Source organism: Chaetodon auriga, chromosome 17 (genome assembly GCF_051107435.1).
Source record: "Chaetodon auriga isolate fChaAug3 chromosome 17, fChaAug3.hap1, whole genome shotgun sequence".
NCBI lineage: Eukaryota > Metazoa > Chordata > Actinopteri > Chaetodontiformes > Chaetodontidae > Chaetodon > Chaetodon auriga.
In genome coordinates, this window is record NC_135090.1 from 7,731,991 (window position 1) to 7,755,965 (window position 23,975).

The window sequence follows — 23,975 nt, forward strand, 5'->3', positions numbered from 1 at the left end:
GGAAGAGTGTAGGCCAATCACATACAAGAGGTGGATTTTATTTGCCTAAATGTCATGTGATTTGTGTCATATGACTAAATAAAACCACAGTTAAAGATTTTTGGAAAATGTTTGTACAGTGCCAGAACTTACTGTGTCGTTTATATCGTTGTAACATTACAGAGGAAATATGTCGCCTGTAAGACTTTTAAAAGGGTCAAAGTAGCTTTTATTGTCTTTAATGATGCATCAGCCACATGCAGGAACAGAAACAGGAACGGCCGTGCCACCACTCAGCGGAAACAGGGACTCCACAGCCTTAGATATCCTGCCTGTCTGTTAAATTGTAGAACAGCAGAAATAAAAATTTGAGCCTGGTCTCATGATAAGTTACTTAAACTCAGCCTTATTCCACAAAAGACTCCTTTCACATATTTCCTTAGTTTCGTCTCTATATGGAGAGAAGAACTGCTTTATGTAAGGCCACATGTACCATTACCTATTACAAATAGTAGTCAGCCTACTGCTTACACTGCTTGGATTTATATCAGCACTGTTTCTCTAATTACCAATTACAATTTCTACTAAATTTAATTTTACTTCTACATTTTGGAATAGTAATATTAGTAATAGTAATATATAATATTCACTAATCTCTTAGAGCCACACAATTTGTAAATGCAATGAATGGTCTTCAGAATATAAATGCAGAATAGGTTTTTTGGCCTTATAGAATACAAATACAAACCTAACTGGTGCCAGGGAGCAACTGAAGCAGAATCAGAAAGCAGCTTCTTTTATCTTACCCTACAACAAGTGAGAGGAATATTCTGTTGCTGAAAGTTCTATTGCAGAACATTAGAGAAAATAATCATTAAACAATTGAACATTCCATCCTGAATTCGAGCATTTCTATTCCAGAACATTCTGTTGCATACAGGTCTATTTCAGAACATTAGAGAAAAGTGTCCTTCCACATTAGAACATTCCATCCTGAATTTGAACATTCCATTCCAGAAAATTCCACTCTAGAAAACTGGATTCCAGAATATTCAAGAAAAATGTAATTCCACATTAGAACATTCAATGCTGAATTCGAGCATTCCATTGCACAACGTTCCATTTCAGAACATTATTTTGCATACAGTTCTTTTCCAGAACATTAGAGTGAAATGTCATTCCACATTAGAACATTCAATGCTGAATTCGAACACTCCATTCCAGAACATTCTATTGCTGGAAGTACTACTCCAGAACACTCGACAAAAAGGTCATTCTACAAGAACCTTCCATGATGAATTGGAAAATGCCATTCCAGAACATTCCATTTCTATATTAAGCTTTACTGGCATTGAATTGCGTTACGGATGTAAACATGACATTTGTCTTGCACTCAGCCCATCCATATATTTATTTTCCAGCTTTTCCTGATTTATGTAAAGCATTATTTTAATGTTGTGCGCGCAGTTGACAAAGTTGCAGGCACCTGAAAAGAAGTTGAGGGAACAGATTAGCATGCCGAGAGCAGAGAGAAATGATGAGGTTTGAGGAAAAATGTTTGTGAGCTTGCACAGTGAAGTAGGAGTCTGGCTCCTTGATGAACACTGAACATTCTAAACTTTTCCTTGTTTGTCCAACAATCATGAGCACAGGAGTTTTGCAGGAGTTTCCCTCAAAATGTAGGGTCTCGTAGGGTACCGTATGATGTACAGATATTAAACGACTCCGAGACAAATTTCTAATTTCAGGATTTCCGACTTGACATGGAAAATCAAAATGTGGTTGCCAGTCAACTAAAGCTATAAATTCCAATATGATGTCAGCATTTATACAAACAGTTTGAAGCTCCTGCTAAAAGCCTCAGAGTACATACAGAACCCAAACTTGGCACTAGATGTCAGTATATTACAGAACATGATCATATTATCATTATTATTACAGGTCTGCTCTTTAAGACCTGAATGCAGGGCTTTTCTGGCACAGACATTGATATCACAGGATGCAGCATAATTGAAAGATAGTATGCTGAAGGATTTATGGAGTGAAAGCACACTGTGCTGCACTGTACTGAGTCCCTGGACACTAACTTAAGTCATGAGATAACACTGCAGCAGCTGAACAGCCAGCAGGACATTAAAACAGTCAGGGTCTGTATTGAATGTACAGCTGAACGATAGAAGAAGAGAAAAATAGACAAGTTTAGGGTTTTTTTATATCATTTTTTTCATATGGCATGAATTCGCTTTAAGTTCACATCATGTTAGATTTTCTATGGAAATGTGATCAGATTAATGGTAAAGACTGGAAAAGTGGAGAAAAATATTACAGTTAATTTAAAGTGAGGTTGCACTGACGGATTGTTTTACATATCCATAAACATTAAAGCTGCACCCCTCTTATCTACACTTTGTATTTCACATGTTCAGGTTTCAATTTCCTACTGTTGCTGTAATTCTGATTCAGCAAAACTGGTTGGTTATTGTGTGATGTCACTAACAAGATTATCTGGACGTGTCTGTTTAATATTGAAGGAATATATCGAGAGTTTGTGAAATACACTTATTTTTGGGGCTGCTTCTTTGCTGGGACCAGCAACTTCCTGGTGTCTCCTCAGAGCCAAGAAATAGCCAAGCATATAACCCCCTTTAAAATGGCCAATTGTTATCTTTATACTTCAATTTTATATACACAACATAGTGAGCTCTGAGGTGCTGATAGGCTGTTACCTTTGGACAGAGCCAGACTGGCTGTTTCCTCTGTTTCCAGTCTTTGTGCTAATATTTAATATTAGACCATTAGATAAATATTTGGATGTACAACCTTAAGTGCTAACAGACATCATCAAAGACTGATGTAAAAAAATAATCAGTTACATGTAGCACATGTTTATTGCTTATTTTGTTTTAAACAGTAACAACAGTAATCACAAAACACTGTCCATATACAAGAATACAGGAGTATAAATATAGAATATCTGTAGTACAGGGTAGTAATAGGGCACAACAGATACACACTCAAAAAATCTTTAGCTCAGTCACCACCGCCTCAGACGGTGGGCTGTACTCAAGAATACATTCACTCACTCATTCACGAATCCAAATGGAAGACCATTTGTGTCACAAAAGGTTCAGTCCAGTCCGAAGGCAGTCTCTTCTTTAGGTTAGTGCTCAGAGTACTGCTTGCACTCCACTTTCTTCCTTGACAAATATTCCTCAAAATAGTCTCTACATTTGACATTTAGGACTTACGGGAGGAGCTCAATAAATAAGGCAGAACAAGACATATTCCAACATCCCACAGCTTGTTTTGTCCCATTTTGTTCTTCATTTGGAGGTTCTGATCCACAAAAGAGGTTCAATGTTCACATTAATACAAAACGTCCCTTAGTGGTGCAAACTGTGGCATATAAACATCAATAAATGTTTAATTTTGACACGTCACTATAAAGTTGTAGACAAGTTAAAACCATTGTTGAGAGGATTGACAGCCTCTACAGTATGCGACTGGAAAGAAACTTTGTCTGTCTGTGCAACACAGATTTCTTTATGGAACAAAATAGTTGCTCCTTTAGCTGAAACAGAGCTTTGCTTCCTTCGCAACAGGAAGTAAACAGGAAATCAATGTTGCCAGCACTAATAATACAAATTACGAATCATCCTACCCCTGCTCTTATTTGTTTATAATACATCCACGTATTCACAATTTATTTGACAACAATGTACTGATGTTCAAATACACTACGTATAGCACCTTTAATATGACACCATCTGATGTTTAGACAATATGGAGACATAACGGCTGGTTGGAGTTGGGAGTGCGCACTTCATCCTGGCCTGCTTCATAACTTCAGCCACGCAGTCCAGTTAGAGGCTTGAAGCTGGGCACAAGGAGTGCTTCATGTTGTTCAATATGTTCATTAGACACTGTTGAGTAGTAGAATAGCAGTGGCTGAGCTGGGAGAGGAAATTTCTGGATTAATGTAATGGGGGTCTTGTTCATCTCCAGAACCTGCTCCTTCTTCCTCTTCTTCTTCTTCTTCTTCTTCTTTTTGTGCAACAGTAAAGGTTAGCTTGTTCAAACCGGCTTCTAATGTTGCCTCCGCTCCCTCTGCTCTGTCACCTACAAAACAGATATGAACCGAAGGGCATGCAAAGGTGAATTAATTAGATAATGCAAACCAAGGATGCAACAGTTTGTCTTTGCTGACGGAAACAGAACTTTATCAATACTTTCCAGTCAATGTTACCCACCTCTGGATTTATGCATTTTTTTAATGATTACAGTACAAATCCCATTTTTATTAGTATTACTATGGTGGACTATGCCAGAAAAGGATCAAAGTTAAAGTTGTGCAATATTAAATTACGCCTTTAAAAATATGCACAATGCCATATTAGAGAAACCTGTCAGCTCAACCTGACACTGCTTCAAGCAATGTGTATGAATTCTGTAAATTCATGAAGTCTCTCACATTGTCTGAAGTGTTACTGAATCATTTCTTGACAATATAATTAGTTTTTTCCCACATGAATAATGTACAAGATCCTACATCTGATATAACATCCAACTAAGACTCACAAACCCACTTGATGACGACTGAAACAGCTAGCCTGGCTCTGTCCAAAGTTCAACACTACACCTGCCAACCTATCTTATTCAACAATAGCCACTGTGAGTTCCTGGAGCCTTGTCAGTTGCCAGGTTTGATAAAATTGTCCATATACACAGACAAAACAAAGCCTGTGCTCACTCACCATATCCAACAACAAATTCTATAATTATCTTTAGAGGTGTATGCATTTTTGAACTTTTGACAGAGCCAGGCTCTATGCACTGAACTATTTATTCAATGCTACAATAAAAAAAAAAACGAAAACAAAGGAAAGATGAAGAATCAAGTCAACACACATGTACACACGAATGTGACAAACACACACCTCTCTCCTGGTCGCAGTCTGGAGAGGAAGCGCCACTGCACTGGCTGCGAGGGCCCAGGAGAGGTGAGGCATGCCCAGAACCGTACACTGACTCTGGGTCAAGAGAGCTACAGGGGCTCACTACCTCCAGGCCGCTGGGACAGGAGGAGGAGAGGACAGAGGAGGAGGGAGAGGGGGGCAGGTAGGAGCAAGGGCTGCAGAGCGAGGACGAGGAGTAGGGGCAGGGCATGTCAAGGGGGTTGGAGGCAGAGGTGGAAGGATGGGAAGAGGAAGAGGAAGGTGAGGAGGACACGGCTTGGTGTGAGGAGGTGGAGTGAGTGTCTGTCTCCTCCTCTGAGCTGCTACTGTGACTGCCCTCTTCGTCAACTGATACGGACACCACTGAAACACACATGCACGCACACACAGAGACACACACACACACACAGATATGCACATTAAACATGCAGACATACAGATGTACCAACAAAACCAAAAAGACTAATATGTGGATGGATGAAGTGGAGAACTGTTCATTTCTACGCTTCACTTATACTCACTTGACAGACCGTCTGACTCCATCTTGAAGTTGGCGATGTCCTCGTTGCCTTCATCTCCCTCCGCACCAACACCCTGCCCCCTGGTTCCCATGACAAGGGAACGGCGCTGGGCGTGGATCTCTTCGGAGATGCTCTCCAGGTTGCGCAGCGCTGCACGGTACTCGGCCTTAGCGACCACGAGTTTGGCCTGACGCTCATCCACAAGTCGCTTCAGTTGCTTTGAGGATTCAAACACAGTTTCTTTGTAAACACACAGTCTTAGTAATACTATGTACAGTACGCATGAATTATACACATTTTAATATACAAGAAAAGTGTTTTGTGGGCTAAGTGAGCATGACATTTACACATAAGCTAACACGGCTAAGACACTGCAGCCATGCTAACACGGTGAGGCCGTACTATAGCAAAGTTATACTTTGAGTTCAGTGCTGATGTCAGCATCAGCTAACATGGTAACATTTAGCAGGCATAATGTTTACATGTACACCATCTTGCTTTAGCTTGTTAGCGTGCTAACATTTGCTCAATAATGGCAAACAAAATGCAGCTGAGGGTGATGAGAATGTCAGAAGTTTTGCAGGTATTTGGTCATAAACTTAAGTACTTGAGAAATTAAAAGTTTGGCCTGATGATGACGCTAGATGGAAAGCTAGAGTTCACCAAAGTTATTACAAATTATCCTGAGGGTGACATGGATGAATGTGAGACATTTCAGTCTGGACCAAAGTGGTGGACTGATCAATTCACTGACATCAGCGTGGCCAAAAATGTATAAAATACACTGCTTTGAACTGGGTAAGTTTAGCAGAGTATCTGAACTTCAAATTATTTAAAAGCCTGCTGACATACATACCTCAAGCTGTAGATAATACTTGGCTTTCAGTTCGAAATACGGCCTACAGGGGGAGGAGAAGAAGAAAAACTGAGATAGAGGGAGGAGAAACATTGTGAGGACTTCTGGAAGAATAACACTCCTCTGTGAGCAGTTACATTCCTTGGCTCTTACAGAGGGAGCACACCCCAACACCACACAAGCAACGCATGAAACATCTGGACTGCATCAGATGACATGAGCGTCGCCCCTCTTTCTCACACTCGAACACACACTCACATAGCGAGGGCCGGGTAAAGGGGGGGAAAAAAAAGAAAACAAAGGCACAGACCTGGATTTGTTGATGGAGCGTTTGAGTTTCTTCTCTAACTGCCTCATGTGGCTGATACAGGAATTGTAATTGGCGGCTGTCTTCCTGTGTTCAGCTTCACTGCGTGTTCGTGCCTGCTCAGCCTCCATCACCTGAAACGATCCAAAGAGATTGATTACCGTAGAAACCGAACAAAATATTCACAGTCCTAAAAAGATCATATCCACTCCTTTCACTTTCACCCTCTGTCAGTAGCGGCCTAAACCTCCCCCTCAACCACAAATGACTTGTTAGGGTGGAAACTTTCGGGATTTTTTCAGCTGCCTCGCATCATGTGCTGTACGTACCCTCTGTGTGGCATGGTTGAGCATTTCCTGCCAGGCAGAGTCAAACTGGCGGCTGTCCTCCTCCAGCAGCCTCTCCTCGGCCAGGGCGATGGTCTCCTTAGCTGCCCGCAGGATTTCCACAGCCCGCTGGAACTCCTGAGTGGCCTTTTGGGCTTCAACCTGGGCCTAGAGTTCAGAGGGGGGGGCTGGTTAGAATCACATCAAATGTGAACGCAAGGTAGCCACAAGTGTGCTGCATGAATACTATTTAAAGCAGCTTTCAAGTGACATATATGTCTGCTGTTGGAGCTCAGGGTTTCATGATAGACTGAGATTTCACTCAACTCTGATGGCATGCAAAGTGTGAAAACGCTGACAGAAAGTTTAAATCACAGCATTGCGACAGCTTCAAACCACTTAAAATTTTCATTATTAACTTCTATTTGGTGCAGACTTAGTTCTCACATGGCGGCAGCAGCAGCAGCAGCAGCCCTTGTGCTCCATCCAGTGTGTGTCTGTGTGTATTTCATGACCTATATTTCCTTCAGAGGAATCACAGTTGATGGCTTATGACAGCCATAGAGGGATGAAGAGATTATGCATCACACCCACATACACACACGCACAGAGAGACAACCGTGCCTTGATCTCATAGACAAACAGAAGCTTTGTCACTTAGAAAATCTGACACTTTGTCAGCGGGCTCTTCCGGCCCACAGTCACAGTCAATAGGAGGATTATTCCCATCATGCTGGACATATTTGGACCCACTGTCTCCACTCTAACAGGCGTGATTTAAAGGTCAGGGTACTGGCTGAATACCAAGATTAAGCAGTTAGAGTAAATCCAATCAGATTTCCTTTGTTGACTGCAACAGTTGAATAGGACAGATTTGTCTTCAAACTGAAGCGTAATCAGTCGTTGTAAGTGGTGTGTACACTTATGTTTCCAGGATGCCCCTTTCATACCTAGTCATGATACTGTCACCTGTTACCAATCAACCTGTTTACCTGTGGAATGTTCCAAACAGGTGTTTTTGGAGCATTCCACAACTCTTCCCGTCTTTTGTTGCTCCTGTTGCTGCACCAAAATCAGAATAAGCATCTATTTGCAAAAATCAATGAAGTTAATGAGGTCAAACATTAAATATTTTGTCGTTGTACTGATTTCAATTGAGTACATGTGAAAAGGGATTTGCGAGTTATCTCACTGTCTTTTCACTTTAACTTATCTAATTTAGCACCCAGTATGTGACCTGCTCATCTGATATCTCATCTATAAACAAGTTGAGCACAGTGGTGATGTTCGGTACTAATTTGCACATTTTCACCTATTTAGTAATGGTTGTAACTTTACAAGTACGTAGACTTGAGGGGAGCTGCAGGGTTGGATGATAAATCTCTTGCTTTAACATGACAGCCTCCCAACAGGTCAGTGTAGCTCTCTCAGCTGTTAACACATTTTTTGGGTTTTTTTTTTTTGTTATCACAGCCTTCCTGTTGCATTCACCTTTGTAACAAGACCCCCTGCCACTGTCAGCCATGTTTACGGCTCCAACAGTCTCACAAAAATCATAGGAAATCCAAAAGCTGGCATCCTCTGTGCAGTCATTGTTTTGATATCTGAGTGTTGCGGCGCTTAGATATGCTATCCACGGCGGTCAAGGCCCCTTCAACAAGGTGACGAGATAGAGGAGGGGAGTGGGAAGATAACAGTTGCTCTTTGCGTCTAATCTGTGAGTCTGACTGGCAAGATGAATCCCCTGTCTTTGTCCCTCGACTTGACCCATTTCCCAGGCTCAGAGAGGAGAGGGGGTGCAGGGAAGACAGAAGGAGGATGATGGATATTTGATGAAGAGAAACCAGGAGCGAGGAACAGAGAAGGAACTGAGACTTTAACGCTATCCTTCAATGGTTTTTGTCAAGTCACGTGATAAAAAGTCACGGTAAAGTGGCCATCCTTCACGGGGCTTCCTGGACAGAGCGGCAGCACACTTCCTTTCTCATGCAGGGTTAATGCCTGTTCATAGTGTCGTCAGTACCGTGGCTGACCAAACATTGACCATGTGAGTTTCTGTCTTCCTGAAAAAATGACAAAGCGTATGCACCCTGGTGAGTAACATGCATCCAAAGGCGAGGGAACAATTTGCCATTATCTTTAAGGCACAAACACCTGCTGAGCAAGGGACAGCATGCAAATGACTGAGCACTGTTATCAGTTAATTAACTTGATGTAATGGAGCCCACAGTATCTGAGTCTCCAAGGCAAACAATACGACGGCTTTGGTCTGAAATACCATGACACCCTCATATATGCATGACGGCAGTTCTTATCATCTAACTAAAGTTGTTCTTGTGTGTGTGTGTGTGTGTGTGTATGTGTGTGTGCAACTGCTAACATGACTCATTTTGAATTCATGTGTCAGACACTGTCAGTCTGTCTGACACCTCTCTGGAACGTCACCCCATTTACAGTATTTGGGAGGTGAGAAATGGAGGGTGAGGAGAGAAGTGACTGAAACAGGGACTGGCAGAGGGATACAGACAGACAGACATGCAGACAGACAGGCAGTGGTGCAGAAGAGAATGCTGGGTAAAAAGGACAAAAGATAGGACAGTAGAGGCGAATTCCTATACACCTCCCCCCAGTCTGCTGGAATGTACATAGGGGGGAAAACATGGGAGGTTGGGGGTTGAGACTGGCTTATGGGTGGGGGTAAGTGTAAAATTGTGTGTGTGTGTGTGTGTGTGTGTGTGTGTGTGTGTGTATGTGTGTGTCCTGGTAGGGTCAGTGAGGGTAAGACTCTAAAATAGGTCATGTATTAAATATTAAATATTCATCCATAAATCATTACCAGACAACACACCAGTTAAACCCGAGGCCATCATCAGCTTTACTCTATTGAATCCCCCCATCACACACACACACACGCACAAAGCTAGGAAGGTCTTCTGATCCTTTCACGTGAACATAGGTCCCCTCAAAATTGAAAACCTCCCAGTAATCCTGGACTCTCACGTGTCACTGTCACAAGCAAAGGCCACAGTCAGGTACTTTGTCATATTGCGAGAGATAAACAGCGACACACACAAACACAAACACATGGACACACGCGAACCCACGCACATGCACGCAATCTATTTCAGTTTGACAGCTCAGCTCTGACACACAAATGTCAGCCATCTGATGAATGACTCACATGCGTCTTCCTTATTGGCGGAGAAGAGGGGCATGCTGGACTCTAAATTTCTGCTGCTATCCAATCAGATCAAAGCCTCAATGGGTTGGAGCTACTAGACAGTAAAGGACATGACCCAGCAGAGAGGGAATAGCACATTTTGCCCACCAACCATAGAGGAAGTCGAACTACTTGGCATCTACCTGCAACAGTGCAGCAAGCATGAAAACACACAGACCTCTAAGATGCGCCAGGAAGCAAGGCAGATTATGAAAAACATGGCAAGTCTAGCAGTTTCAGTGCATCTCCGTTCCTCTTGCCCACACTGAGTAGGTGTGTGTGTGTGTGTGTGTGACACTATCATGGCGTACAGAGGTAAGACTGAGTTTAAAAATAGACATCACGTGACTGCGCTCCCTTTAAGTAGATATAAGCTGAGCTCTTTAAACTTCTCATTGCTAATCCTCAGTAAGCCTGCCCTCACACTCTCTGTCTGCCGACCTCGGAGTCACTCCAACCCTCTTCTGTGACTCTGTGTGTGTGTGTGTGTGTGTGTGTGTGTGTGTTCGTACCTGTCGTGCTACTTTGCGGGCTTCCCAGTACGGTTTGGAGTCGTCCACAGCTCGTCCGATCCTCTTCATCTGCTCGTCCAGCTTCACCGTCGCTTCCATCAGCACCGCACGAAACCTCTGACGGCAGTCCTACACACACAAACACACACACAGATGTTATCTTTTAAACATTTTTCAGTCTACAGTCAGAATACTGCGTTTTAAACGCTGTTGTGGAGGTGGAAACTGGAGGCATTACTGTAAGAAATGAGGAGGTATAAGAATTTTTTAGCCATGTTAGTAAGTCTCCTGCTTGCTCTGATCAATGTGTCCTGCTCTTCTAATTCAAGCCATCACTAAACCATTACCCCAATTCAAGCAAATTCATCAATATACATGTCAGCTGACCAAACCTTACATACATTCTTTGGTAGTAAATTACATAGAATAACTGACATATTATATATATATTTGAGTGTGTGTGTGGATTTTTTTGGCATAAAACCCAAGATGGCACTGTGACAGCAGAAGTGTTATTCATAGATGAGGTCTGTCATCACCTTGTCTATATGGCACAGTTACTGAGGCCATCTGAGTTGTATGTACTGTATGTGTGTGAACGTATGTGTACAGCTGTGTCTCTCCTTGACGGAAAGGAGAGTTTGAACGGCACCGGCACCTGCATCCTGCTCATAAAACTGACGGGAGAACACAAGAGAGGGTAGACGAGGGACAAGGGAGAGGGCGCTACAGGAAGCACAATTCCGGAGACGCCATAATGTTTTCTGACTTCCTGTTCCTGTAATGAGGCATGTGACAGGAAGTTAACTCTGAATGCACAGTATACTCAATGATGGCACACAGTCTTGGCTTGGACGTCTTTATCTCATGTCTCTGCCAGAGTCGAGACCCTCATATCTGAGCATGGATTTAACCTCATTGCCTCAGCTCTTCCTGACTCCTCTGGATCTACTGTGCTGTCACCCATAATCAGCTGCAGACTCTGCAGGAAAACAGCCTGCAGCCTGCTAAGGGCGCTTTCGACATTCTTCAGTTCCCAGCTTTCATTCTGCCTCGTGATGAATGGCCTTCTTTCTTTTTCTGTTTGCTTATGTCTGCGTATATACTCACATCAGTGACTCCACTGACACAACTATTGCTTGAAACGTTGGCCAAAGCGTTGGGAAAAAAAACAACATTTTGCAAAAAACAGCATACAGCAGTTGATTCCTTCACACCAGACGGGTGAAAATAACCAGGATCTATGACAATTATCCAATTGTTAGCCCAAAGCAATACATAACAAATCCCATCCTCTGCCTCTGTCTCTCCGTCTGCTGTTAGAATTATTCCAGTGCTGGTTTTTTTCTTACATGAGTGAAGGTCTAATGAGAAACAGAAGAGGCCTTCTTGGAGGAGAAGAAAAACTGCAGCCTGCCTCTGGAATGTTTTTACTTTTTCTGAACCGTAACCCTTTGAGCACAAATTTAAATCCGAGTGAGCGCCGTCAGACACAAAGAACAACCTACCATCGATCTCTCTATTGTTCCTCGCTGCATTTACAGCCTTTGTCCTTTTTAAAAGTGTTCACTGTTTTAAAGGAAGGCTGGGAGTTGCGAGGGAACGTGTACGCAGAGAACTTGGGATTTATATCGGAGCAAATGCTCCATTCAAATATTATACTTAACATTCAGCTCATAGCTATGCCTCTTGCAGCACGGAGAGTTCATACAGTGCAGTGTTTTTATGTAGGAGTGACAGTTGCTGCTTCAATCTTTCCAAATTTTCCCTCAGAAGCAGCTCCCGCATTTAGAAAATTTCCATCTCTGCAAGACATTCCATGCAAACTGTTTCTAAGCAGTGGCTTCGCTGCTAGGCAAATTTCTGACACACACAAAACCATATTGGAAGTCAGTTATCTCACAGCACTGACAGGATTTCTCATTTATTCAGAGAAAAACATTGGATTATAAGCCTGAACGTGAGCCTTTTAATGCCTTCTTGAGATGAGTGTCGTTGCAGCACAGCTCAGCCGCGGCTGGAAGTGTTTACCCCAGCAGGGAGAGGCACTAATGACGATAACTGTGCTGGTGGTTGGTGTTGCGTCTTACCTCCAGCTCGCTCTCCCAGCGGTTAATGTCATCTGTGGACTGGTTTAACTTCTCCAGTTCTCCCTGTTTACAGAAAACATGGCATGCATGGAACAGCACGCACACACACGCACACACACACGCACACACACACACACACACACACACACATACAGAGGAAACTTATGATTAACACATTGTGTGTGACCTCTGTTTACCAAATTACTGAGCATGCAGCCCTTAGTGTGCGTGTGTGTGTGTGTGTGTGTGTGTGTGCGTGTGTGTGTGTGTGTGTGTGCTGAGAAAGAGACAGATTCTCATAGTTCTATTTATAAACATCTTGGAACATTGTACATAATGACTATAATTGCAAAACTGACACATTCGGTTACCAATTACTTATTTTATAGAACTGTGTTTGCTATAATGTAGTGATGATATAATAAAGTACTACAATTTCACATGTTACTGGCTCCGGTCTGGATATAGTCCACTAAGTGTGAGGTAAACCTTTTTTTATTCCACACATCACAGCTCTTTCCATTGGGCTTCACGTGTTCATCTCAATGTCACTTTCACTAGTGGCAACATCTGGATCTATTTTAAAAAAAAAAAAAAAATCTCACCTGGATTCTTGGATCCACTTCTTCCTCCTCCTCAGCACACTGAGAGTCCTCCTCGCCGTTATTCCCATTTTGCAAAGGGTCCATTTTTCGGGATATCTGGAGCTTTATGGCGAAAGAAACTGAGGGTCCTCACTGCAAACAAAGCGCGACCCCGGGGTGCTAGACGGCGGGGGTGTCCAGCGGTGATCCGCCCTCGCTAACCTTTACGCAGAGCGCACTGCATGCTTCAGGCTTTGGAAGGTCTCAGTTTAGAGAAGCAGAGCGGGCCGCTGTCCGCAGAGGAGCGCGTCTGGACGCAGGACACAGCCCACACACTGTGGAGGGTTTCAACCTCAGGGATCGAAGGCAGATGAACTGTGGAAAAGAAATTATTAAACTAACTATAATGATCAATATGACTACTTCTGGTTTTGACTTTCAAAATAAAAGCGCAATTTGCTATTGCATTAGTGTCTGTGAGGCAGGCTATGACACGACTACAATTACCTCCTAAGGTGGTGGACAATGACCGAGATCCTGTGGGACCTCCAGATCCAGACTGACAAGATGGTGGTGGCTAACCAACCATCGTGTTGATAGACAAACTATAGAAGAAGGAAGTAGTGATAGACGTAGTGATCCCAAGTGACAGCAACATCAAGAAGAAGGAACACAAGGAGCTCCAAAAATACCAAGAGCTGAAAGAGGAGCTGAAGAAGATGTGGGGAGTGAAGGCAACAGTGGGACCAGAAGTAATCAGAGCACTGGTGACCCACAAATTCAAGGAGCAACAAGATCTGAGGTCTCTGACCAGAAGAGCACAGTCCTAGGAACAACTAAGATACTGTGCAGAGCCCTCAAACTCCCAGACCTCTGGTAGAGGGACAGAGAGAAGAATTATATATACATTTATACATATATATATTAAGCTTGTTTTAAATTAGCTTTTTTTTCTAATGGTTATTTATTCAGAGCAGTGTCACTGACAGTCGGGCTGTCTTTTGCAGGAATGCCTCACCACATTCACACAGTGACTAACATGCACACCTGAAAGCCTGCACTTGTGCAATTGCGGCTACAGGGCCCACTATGAATTTGGGATGTATAGACTTAGCCTCAAACACAACACCTACACAAAATGTAGTTCCACACACATTTTTGTGACCAAATACACCCGTTTCCCTACATTACGCTTTTATTTTGACGGGACACAGGCACAAATGTTCTGCTCATATTGGCGCAAACTGCTGCCGGCTTGACGCGGCTCTTGTACGGGATTGTGAGGTGGTTTCACTCGCCCTCTGGTGGTGGTGGGGACTCCTGGGAGTAGGGAGGGTCAGACTGGAGGCATAACAATGGCAGCAGGCTGAATTCCTGTAAACACTGGTGGTGTTTATGTTCACCAGTGGATCCCAGTATGGCATTGAGAGAAAATAGAGCGCTCCTGGGTGAAGTGATGATTGTATGAATATTGTGTTATTAAGCCATTTTATGATATGTTTTTTTTTTTTTTTTTTTTATTGTTGCTGACTTTGAAAAGAGTAGCCTATTTTGACATAAAAAAGAAAAAAGTTTTTGCACAAGGTCTGGTCCCTCTGTCAGTGGATTTTTTAAATTAGTTTTTTTTTTTGAGGGGGGGTTTAAAGTTTAGGCCTACTCATTGTTAACCAGTAAAACCTACACTACCCTATGAAGATATAAATATGAGGGCTACAATAAATAACAGTGTTATTTTTGTGATTTAGGTGAACTTATCCGTGATTTAATCATATAGAAATATATTTCATGGTAGTGCTGCACTCATCATTTGTGAGTCCTTTCTCCACATACAGTAGTATAGGCCTATGCAGGACTGTATAATTTTCATATGATTCTCCTACAGCAGCTTCTATATTTCACCATGTCAGATATCCAAAAGGATTTAAAAGCAAAAGCATGAAGTCAGCAGGTTCAACTGATACAGTAATTCTGCCTTGGGAGTCGGCCCATACAGCGCCTCAGATATGGACGGCTGCCCGGCTTCACTGTTCGTCATCGCGTTTTTTCCAGCGTCCTCCTGCGTATGCATGTATGCGACCGACGGGCTGATTTCATAACGTGGGGAGGAAGAGAGGAATGGGGCTTTGAGAACGGATGAGCACCAGACCGGGTAGGCTCTATGCACCAACAGTGTTATCTCTGTTCCCGGGCCAGGCAGACGGTGCACTAGAGGAGATGCGGTAGTGGAGGCTGCTGATGCTGCTGTCCGATCAGCTGTTTTTTGTGTCTTGAGCATCATCGCCGTGACGGCCAGAGAGATCGAGATCAAGCTCCGGAGCCAGGGACACCGCAGACCGGATAACAGAGGATGGAGTTTAAGCATCTGGTGGAGGCGGCGGAGAAGTGGTGCTCCGAAAACCCGTTCGACCTCATCTTCGCCGAGGAGGACGACGAGAGGCGGCTGGACTTCTACGCAGAGCCCGGCGTCTCCTTCTACGTGCTGTGTCCCGGCGGCACCGACAATTTCGTAAGTGAGCCTCTGCAGGGCCTTAAGCTGCGCGCGTGCGTATGCGAGCGTGCGTGATATAGAGAGTGCGCGCGCGTGTTCTTGTAGGTGTGTCGCGGGTGGGTTGGAGGTGGGGTTGTCCCGGCAGTTGTTCCCGGTTTTTCCAGCTGATGGACACGGGAGAGGAGGGGAAGGGGGGGGCTTTGAGGGAATATCTGAGCGGATGATGTCATTTCAGTTTGGGTGCACACGCCACCCCCACCCCCCCTCCTCTGTCGATTGTGTGTTTTTCCTCCATCATAATCAACTGCGATAACCCTCTGAACCACAACACCATCAAGCTAGACAGCTTAAAAAAACACGAGGCCTGTGACTTTCAAAATAAAAGCCTATCAGACAATTATGTTGCATTCAGGACACAAAGCAGGGCCTATTGAGATTGATAAACAGCTGCATCAGTGGAGATATAAACAGCCAATTAACATATTTTCTCCTAAAATGTCATTGTTGTGACATTATTTCTGTTGACTCCAGATTATCTCAATGAAATCCCACTCTCAGAAATGTTTACTTAGACATAATGTAATTGGGTAGTTTTGGGGTCTTTTAAAATAATTTTCTACATCATAGATTAATGTTGAAGACATGAAAATAATCCATAATCCTGATTCCAGAAACATTGATTAAACTGTTGTAGGTAAACAAGGTTTGTTTGCAAATGACTGCATTCTGTTTCTATTTTACACAGCCACCAAACTTTTTGGGAATTGGGGTTGTATGAAAGAACATGTGGAATTATGTGGTAAACAATAAATTGTAAACAAAGCTAAATATGTTTCATATTTTAGATTCTTCATTGCAGCCACCTTTTACTTTGCACGTTATTAGCAGCGTCATGATGTAGCTTCGTGCACGTGAGACCTTCAGTTGTGTTTTGCAGAGGCAGTGTTGTATACAATAAATAGTCCTATTCAACTACTGCAGTAATCTGTGCAATGGAAGAACCTCTCAGCTACGAGAAACAACGGTCTATCATCACCTTAACACATCAAAATCACTCAATCACGAACATTTCAAGAACTTCAAGTGCAGTCTCAAAAACCATCAAACACTATGATGAAAGTGGCTCTTACGAGGAGCGTCCCGGGGGAGGAAGCCCAAGAGTTAACCTCAGCTGCCGAGGAGAAGTTCATTACAGTGAGCAGCCTCACAAATCACCAATTAACGGCACCTCAGATTAGAGCCCACATAAATGCTTCACAGAGCTCAAGCAGCTGACACATCTCACCATCAGCACCGTTCAGCAGGAGACTGTATGAATCAGGCCTTCATGGACCAGTGCTGCAAAGAAACCACTACAGGGGAAGACCCGCAACAAGAAGGGAATCGCTCTGGCCAAGAAACACAAGGAACGGACATTAGACCAGTAGAAATGTGTACGTTGTTCTGATGATGTCGCAGAGAGAGTGATCGGATGGTGTCTGCATGTGTGACTCCCACTGTGAAGCATGGAGCAGGAGGTGTGCTGATGGAGGGGTGCTGGCAATCCACTGATTTACTGTACAGCAGATTCTGTTACTTTCATCTGCCTACGTGACATGAAATTTCTAAGAATGTCAAACCCCTTCATCTAAATTTTTTAAATTTCAGTAACAGCCACATTTTAATGGCCTTAAGCAGGGGTGGCTGGCCAGTAGAGGGCGCTAGGGTGGCATCTTCCATCCACAAGATAACCCAATAATGATAACAATGAGCATAATATTACAAATGTCGATGTATTGTAATAATATAATATTGGAATAAAATAATGCATAACATTTCACTGCAAAGGACGTTTATGGGATGTGGCAGAGCTCTACCTTGAAAATTTGGCCCTAATCAGACTTACATCATGTTTAATTTGTGTTTCATTGTTGAACATAAACTCCTTAAGTCCTTAAAATCTCCCAAACTCCAGACACAACATGGATGATGTGAGCTCTGTGTCTTCAGTGGCAGCACCTCCCTCATCATCCGCAGACACAGTGTAGTAGATCCTGTACTGGTGTGGTGCAGTGGTGGTGGTGTGAGCTCTAAAGCTCCTGAGGCAAGACCCACCCACCTCCCTCCTCCTGCTCAGTGACAGAGGCTAAGAGGGTGGAGAGCAGATGGAGATGACCCAGGAGCCAGAGCCTCCGTTCAGTCAATAACACATGATGTCACACCGACCCTGCCTGTGTTTACAGGCCTCGCCTGGTCTGTCCCACAGACAGCAGAGCAGGGCCGCTTCAGCAGGGGCTTTCCCTTCATTACACAGCAGGAGGGTTAAACACACACAAGATGCAGGCACATAAATACATGATGCAGTCAATTCTCTCTTAACGGCAACTTCTGTCTTCAATATTCCTTCTTTTTGTTTCACTTTATCTCCCTCACAACTGTCAGTTTTTCTCCTGTTTTGGATTCTAATGCATGCCAACTGACACACACACACACACACACACACACACACACACACACACACACACACACACACACAGAGAGAGTTCTCTGCTAAGCACACTCAAAGCAGCTAGAATGACTCTCTCTCTCTGCAGGACTCTTGAGATCTAGTTACTCCCACTTGATCAATACAGCTATCAGCAGGGTCTCTCTCTCTCTCTCTCTCTCTCTCTCTCTCTCTCTCTCTCTCTCTCTCTCTCTCCCTTCTCAGTTTACCTTGTTTTCCCCTCAAAACTGTGCTTCATGGCCCTGTCCTTTCACTAGAGGGTGCTGTGAAATCAGTTCCACCATCATAGCAGTGCAGCTGCATCACTCTCTCCGCTCTGTAATGTCCCTCAGGGTAGGTCCTTGCAGTTTTTAGTCATACGGCTCATGTGATACAGTGTTAAGCGGCTGATAAACAAGAGCGATTGGCTTGAAAGATGAGGTTTTGCCGGTGCAGCCGAGGCACACCCACCCTTGTGAGAATCCATCCATCAGTGTGAAAACTGGAACAACCATCCGTGAGCAGCCCAAGCAGGAGGCCTCAATATTAGCTCTATCTACGACAGTGTGGAGAAAGTGTTTCCCCGGGCTGAATTACATGACTGTCATGTGACTCCTAAAACGCTCACATGAAGGTGTGTCCCTATATGATTCACGCACAAATAGTGATGACATTAAGGTGTTTGTAATGGTATATTTAAGAGGACAATTAATAGATTGTAAAATACAAAGGCATTGTTTTCATGTCATTCGATCAACTTTAACATGTTTTCACTCATTAAAATCCTCTTAAATAGTGCCTGAAATTAAAACCACCATGGCATCCATTTATCTATTAATCATGCTCATGTTTGGAATGAATCCCTAAATCTTCACCTCAATTGAAATTTTAAAGCCTTTCAAGGTGTTAATTAAGGTTTCATGATTTTGTGGCCAGTTTTAAGGGGTTCATGCACACTAAAATCCCAATAATCCCAAATGATCTCCTACGATTAGAAAAACCTCCAGACTTCAGGACACACTGAGATCATCTGCTTTTGTTTTACACCGCTGCCGCTTCTTTTCCCTCCAGGTCATTCTGCACACTTGGTTAGGCGCCCCTTGCATTACCTAATAGATAACCTAACAGTGCGGCCTTTCGACTCCAATTAAACAACACTAACAGTAAGTGCAGTGGAATTGCTCCAGTAATCTCCCCCAAGCAGCTTTGAGGAGCTCACAGCTTGCAGTGATGAGGACGCTGATCTTCATCTGACGACAACACTTTGATCTGATGCCTATGAATTACAACTCATCTCAACTCAATACTGTTTTATTGGCCGCAAGCACACTAACATCTCTGACCAGCATTCCATTACTGTTCTAGTTGTTTTCTCACACCTCTCCTTGGTGAATATTCAGGGCTTTATGTATCTCCACTGTTATTTTCCCTCATCTATCTGCTGCGTGTCCTTGAAGAAATGTCTCTTTATCTGGTTTAATTGCTTTGTTCCAGTTTTTCTGTGCCGTTCTGCCCCTGACCCAGCTTTACTTGTTTACTTATTCGTTTCAGCAAGTTGTATGTCACTGTACAGCCTGCAGAGGCTACACAGGTGGAGGAAGTGTGACAGTATTACGTCATCTGGTGTACATTGTTAAACCCATTTGCCTACATGCATGAATGTGTGCTAACCTTTGTTTATCTGTGTCTGTAGCATGTGTGGAGTGAGAGTGAGGACTGCCTTCCCTTCCTACAGCTGGCCCAGGACTACATCTCCTCCTGCGGGAAGAAGACTCTGCTGGAGGTGCTGGAGAAGGTCTTCACGTCCTTCAGGCCTGTAAGGAAACAAAAGAGTGACTCTCACACTGCATCAACCACAGCGCAGCCATCTCTGCTTGCTGAGTTTAGGTCTAAACCTGAGACAGTCTGTTCTCTCATGCCAAAGTCAACCCAAAATTCTGACATTTTAATGTGTCTTGCTTACCGGCAAATGGTACAAAAGATCAGCAGGATATAAAACCTGAGTCAAGGCCTTTTATCACGTCCTTCTTTTCTATTTGACTGGTAGGAGTACTGTTATTTTCATGAAAGCTGAATTTGACGAGTGCTTTTACACTGCTTGACACTTTCTTCCTCAGGCTTTTTTTGGTAAATGTGAAGAGGAAAGACAAGAAATAAACAATATTTCAAGATATTTTTCAAAAATCACAATAGGTTGCCGCTATGAAACTTAATTCTTTAACCATTTTACACCAAAAAATCCATTAACTTAGCCATTAATGATGATGTAATCAAGGTATTGCAAATGGCATTTTAAGGGGATAATTCATGAAACAAATTAAGTGTTTTAAATTGATTTTTAGCTTTTCAAGGGGCAAGAACCCTAGAGTTAAACAAATGACACAGTAGCTATTACTTAAATTAAAACTTGAAGGTCTTGAAGGTGATAAAATGTTGGGTTTTTACCCCTGAAATCAAAACTGTAGTCCCTTCAAACCCCTTAATGCATTACAATCCATTCATTTACCTGATACATAATGTGAAAATTGGGATGAACCCTAAATGAAAAACTAAGGTATGAAAAACTATCTTACCTGAGCTAACGGAAACAAGGGCAAACAGCTCACCGTAGGATACAAAACGAGCCTACCTGAAGCTCACTACTTAAAATCAATCATTTCTTCGGGTCTCAGCTGGTTGTCGGGCAAACCCACAGTGACGATGACGAAGTTCCGTCACCCGACCCAGAAATGATGTAGCACGTTTACACACACACACACCTGCACAGTTTCCAACCTCTAACACAACCTTCTTCTTCTTCTACCCCTGTCAGCTGCTGGGTCTTCCAGACTTAGAGGACAGTTTTGAGCATTACCACACTGACATGGAGGGGGAACCCGGGCCCGACCACCAGCAGATGGGGGTCAGCCAGCAGTGATGAGCCCCAGGACAAAGCCTGCAGCTGGGGCAGAGCTGCCCTGGAGCTCTGGGCCTCAACTCATCTGCCCAAACACTTAACAACACACTCTTATCCAAACACACACACGCACATACACACATAGCTACCTACAGTCAACTTGCTAAAAATGCACCATCATGTTCTTGAATGTCTCAGTGGCTTTGCTTCCCAAAGAGTGCACTGCGTTGCACTGTGTTGACCCCTCCCCTGCCCCTCTGCCTCCAACCAAACACACACACACACACACACACACACACACGCACACACACACACACACACACACACATTGGGGCTACGTGAGTAGTGGCCATGTACAATGCAAGTATCATAATCATTCACCATGTGGTTAGTTAAAGTTCCACAGCACAGCAATATGACATCGGCCTCAGCTGGCTTTGTTATGCAGAAATACAGTCAGATGTTACTGCAATACACACGTTTCCCCCTTCGGTTTGGAGACGAATGCGACAGATAACCTACTTTCTCAGCTGTCTCTTGGCACCACGTATATGCGAGAGCTAGGTGGAAGATAAATGGGTGAAAACTGACGGTTTGTGGCTGGAGTGACGCAGATAAAGAGAGGGGGAGGAAGGAGGGAACAGCTTTATGGCTTTCCACTTCACGGACGGAAGAAGGAGAGAGGAGGTGTAGATTCAGGTGGGGCAGCTCTCAAACAATCCTGTTTTAAACACACACTTAGAATAGCCGTGTAGGGTTTCAATCAAAAGCGACTCTCGGCCCCTCGTGTGGAAATCGGAGTGCGCAGCTTCACAGTAGCGTGGATCGTGTCTCGAGGTGCGTCTCTTAGTGTCCCCAAGGCAGCACACCTCCGAGAGCTTAAAGTCACTTTATGAGGACGTTTTTAAATCAGTTACTATCACATGACCGTCACAACAAAGGCCCATGCTGCAGCTTAAGCCCTTCCTGGTTTGGGTGTCTCATTGTCACATGACACCTTAGTTCTGCCCTGTAGTCTTCCTTCCTGGTTGTTGGTGGTTCACAGTTTCCCCCAATCTGATGCGATACCTTCCCAAAGCTCGCCAAAACCTCTTCCCGCGTGTGTCGTTTTGGAATTTCTTTACTCGTCACATTTCTCTAAACAGTACATTTAACAAGCGCACACCCAAATCCCTGAGTGATATCGCAGGGAAGAGAAAATATTTGTTGAGGGCCACCCTCTGCCATCCCCGTTCTCTCTCCTCTCACATTGTGTTGTTGTGTGTCACATCCAGTGCACTGCAATGCTTCGGCCGCCTCCATCCACTCCGTCCACATGCAAGACTGTTTCAGAGGTTCATCTTTAGCCCGTTTACTTTGGCTTGTAAATGTTTGTCTTTTTATTGCCTCTCTGAATGTTTATCATGCAGTGTATCTTCTGTTTGTCCTCAGATGTGTGTGAAATTGTTCAATAAACCGTGTGAACAGAGAGTCCCTCAGTGTTTTTTTTTTTTTTTTTTTTTGTCCTTAATGGGCTGAAGTTAATGGAACACAGCGCGCCAAACATGGAGGGCTTTGGACTGGTGACCCGCTGCTCAGCCGCTGCAGACAACCCGCTGGTCTTACTGGGGTTGACGTCACGCGCCACCTGATGCGCCCACTCAGACCTGCGTCAAGCTGGAGACTAGGAGGGCACTACAGGCAGGAAGCTATGTTTCGACCTTCAACGTAAAAGCACAGAAAGGTTACGTTACAATACGTACACGTCTCCAATAGCGGTTGAAGCGAATAGTTGTTTTGTGAGTATAATCAGAAAACCTTCAACGCGCAACAAAGTTTCAGCCATTTCTGAGCATTACATTTCCCCACATACAGGCATCTATGGCAATACTCTGATCCTTAACATCCAAGTACATAAAACCTTTGGTGCAAGTGGCAGATTAATTCAATCCCTAATAATATGACAATAGACTTAACTTTTATTATACTTTCATGGTTTCAAAGCAAATCAAAGTGCTTGACATCAAATAATACAAATCTAAAACAATAATATACCAAAAACATAGCAGCTAATCAAATATCAGAATATTAAGAGCGGTGTTTCAGTAGTGTTAACATATTCAGATCATTTACTTAAGTAAAAGTACTCAGTGCTACATTATCATATTATTGACAGTGATGGAATGTTACCTTAGTTAAACTTAAGGTGTTTGAATTTTACTTGAGTCTTTTCTTTTCATGCCACTCATTCTAATCCATTACATTTCAGCAGGAAATATCATACGCTTCACTTCATTACAGTTAGTCCCTCACTTAAGTTACTTGTTGCTTTATAAATTCAAATTTTCACATACAAAACATTTGAAGAGCTTATAAAATCTGACGCTTTGTTATAAATTAAAAGGTCCAACAGAACAGAAAATGATCTGGCATCTGTTTTGATAAATGTTTAAATAGAGAAAAAAAAAAAAAAAAAAAAAAAAAAAAAAGAGATTCCAGTTTAGGATTACTGTAACAGTCACATGACACATTGGTCTGCATTGAGTACTTTTGCTTTTAAGACTTTAGTGTGTAAAAGAGTATTTTTACAGTGTGTATTATTGGATTTAAAAATCTGAATACTGCCTCCACCACTGATTACTGGTCGGTTATTGGTGCACTGACATGTAAGCAGTACTGCATCATATTTTATGAACTTATCATGTATTTCATGTCTAAAATGTTAATATGGAAGGTAGCCTAATGGAGGTAAAAATAAATGGTGCAGGGTAAAAATACATTACCCACTGCATTGTAGT

The 23,975-nt window shown here is 43.1% G+C and overlaps 2 protein-coding genes across 2 annotated transcripts; one reads left to right on the forward strand and one right to left on the reverse strand.

Annotated features, from left to right (window-relative positions):
* Positions 1-2,848: 2,848 nt before the first annotated feature.
* On the reverse strand, positions 2,849-13,725 carry LOC143335037 (SH3 domain-binding protein 5-like). The gene is made up of 9 exons (XM_076754135.1): positions 13,372-13,725; positions 12,767-12,829; positions 10,677-10,805; positions 6,948-7,112; positions 6,622-6,752; positions 6,312-6,354; positions 5,456-5,672; positions 4,917-5,297; positions 2,849-4,098 (listed from the first exon to the last, which is right to left on the reverse strand). The coding sequence occupies exons 1-9, from the start codon at positions 13,453-13,455 to the stop codon at positions 3,896-3,898; spliced, it is 1,416 nt and encodes a 471-aa protein (XP_076610250.1). The 5' UTR covers positions 13,456-13,725; the 3' UTR covers positions 2,849-3,895.
* A 1,683-nt stretch (positions 13,726-15,408) lies between these two features.
* Positions 15,409-22,668, forward strand: mturn (maturin, neural progenitor differentiation regulator homolog (Xenopus)). Its single transcript, XM_076754136.1, has 3 exons — positions 15,409-15,856; positions 19,996-20,118; positions 21,115-22,668. The coding sequence occupies exons 1-3, from the start codon at positions 15,698-15,700 to the stop codon at positions 21,217-21,219; spliced, it is 387 nt and encodes a 128-aa protein (XP_076610251.1). The 5' UTR covers positions 15,409-15,697; the 3' UTR covers positions 21,220-22,668.
* The last annotated feature ends 1,307 nt before the right edge of the window (positions 22,669-23,975 follow it).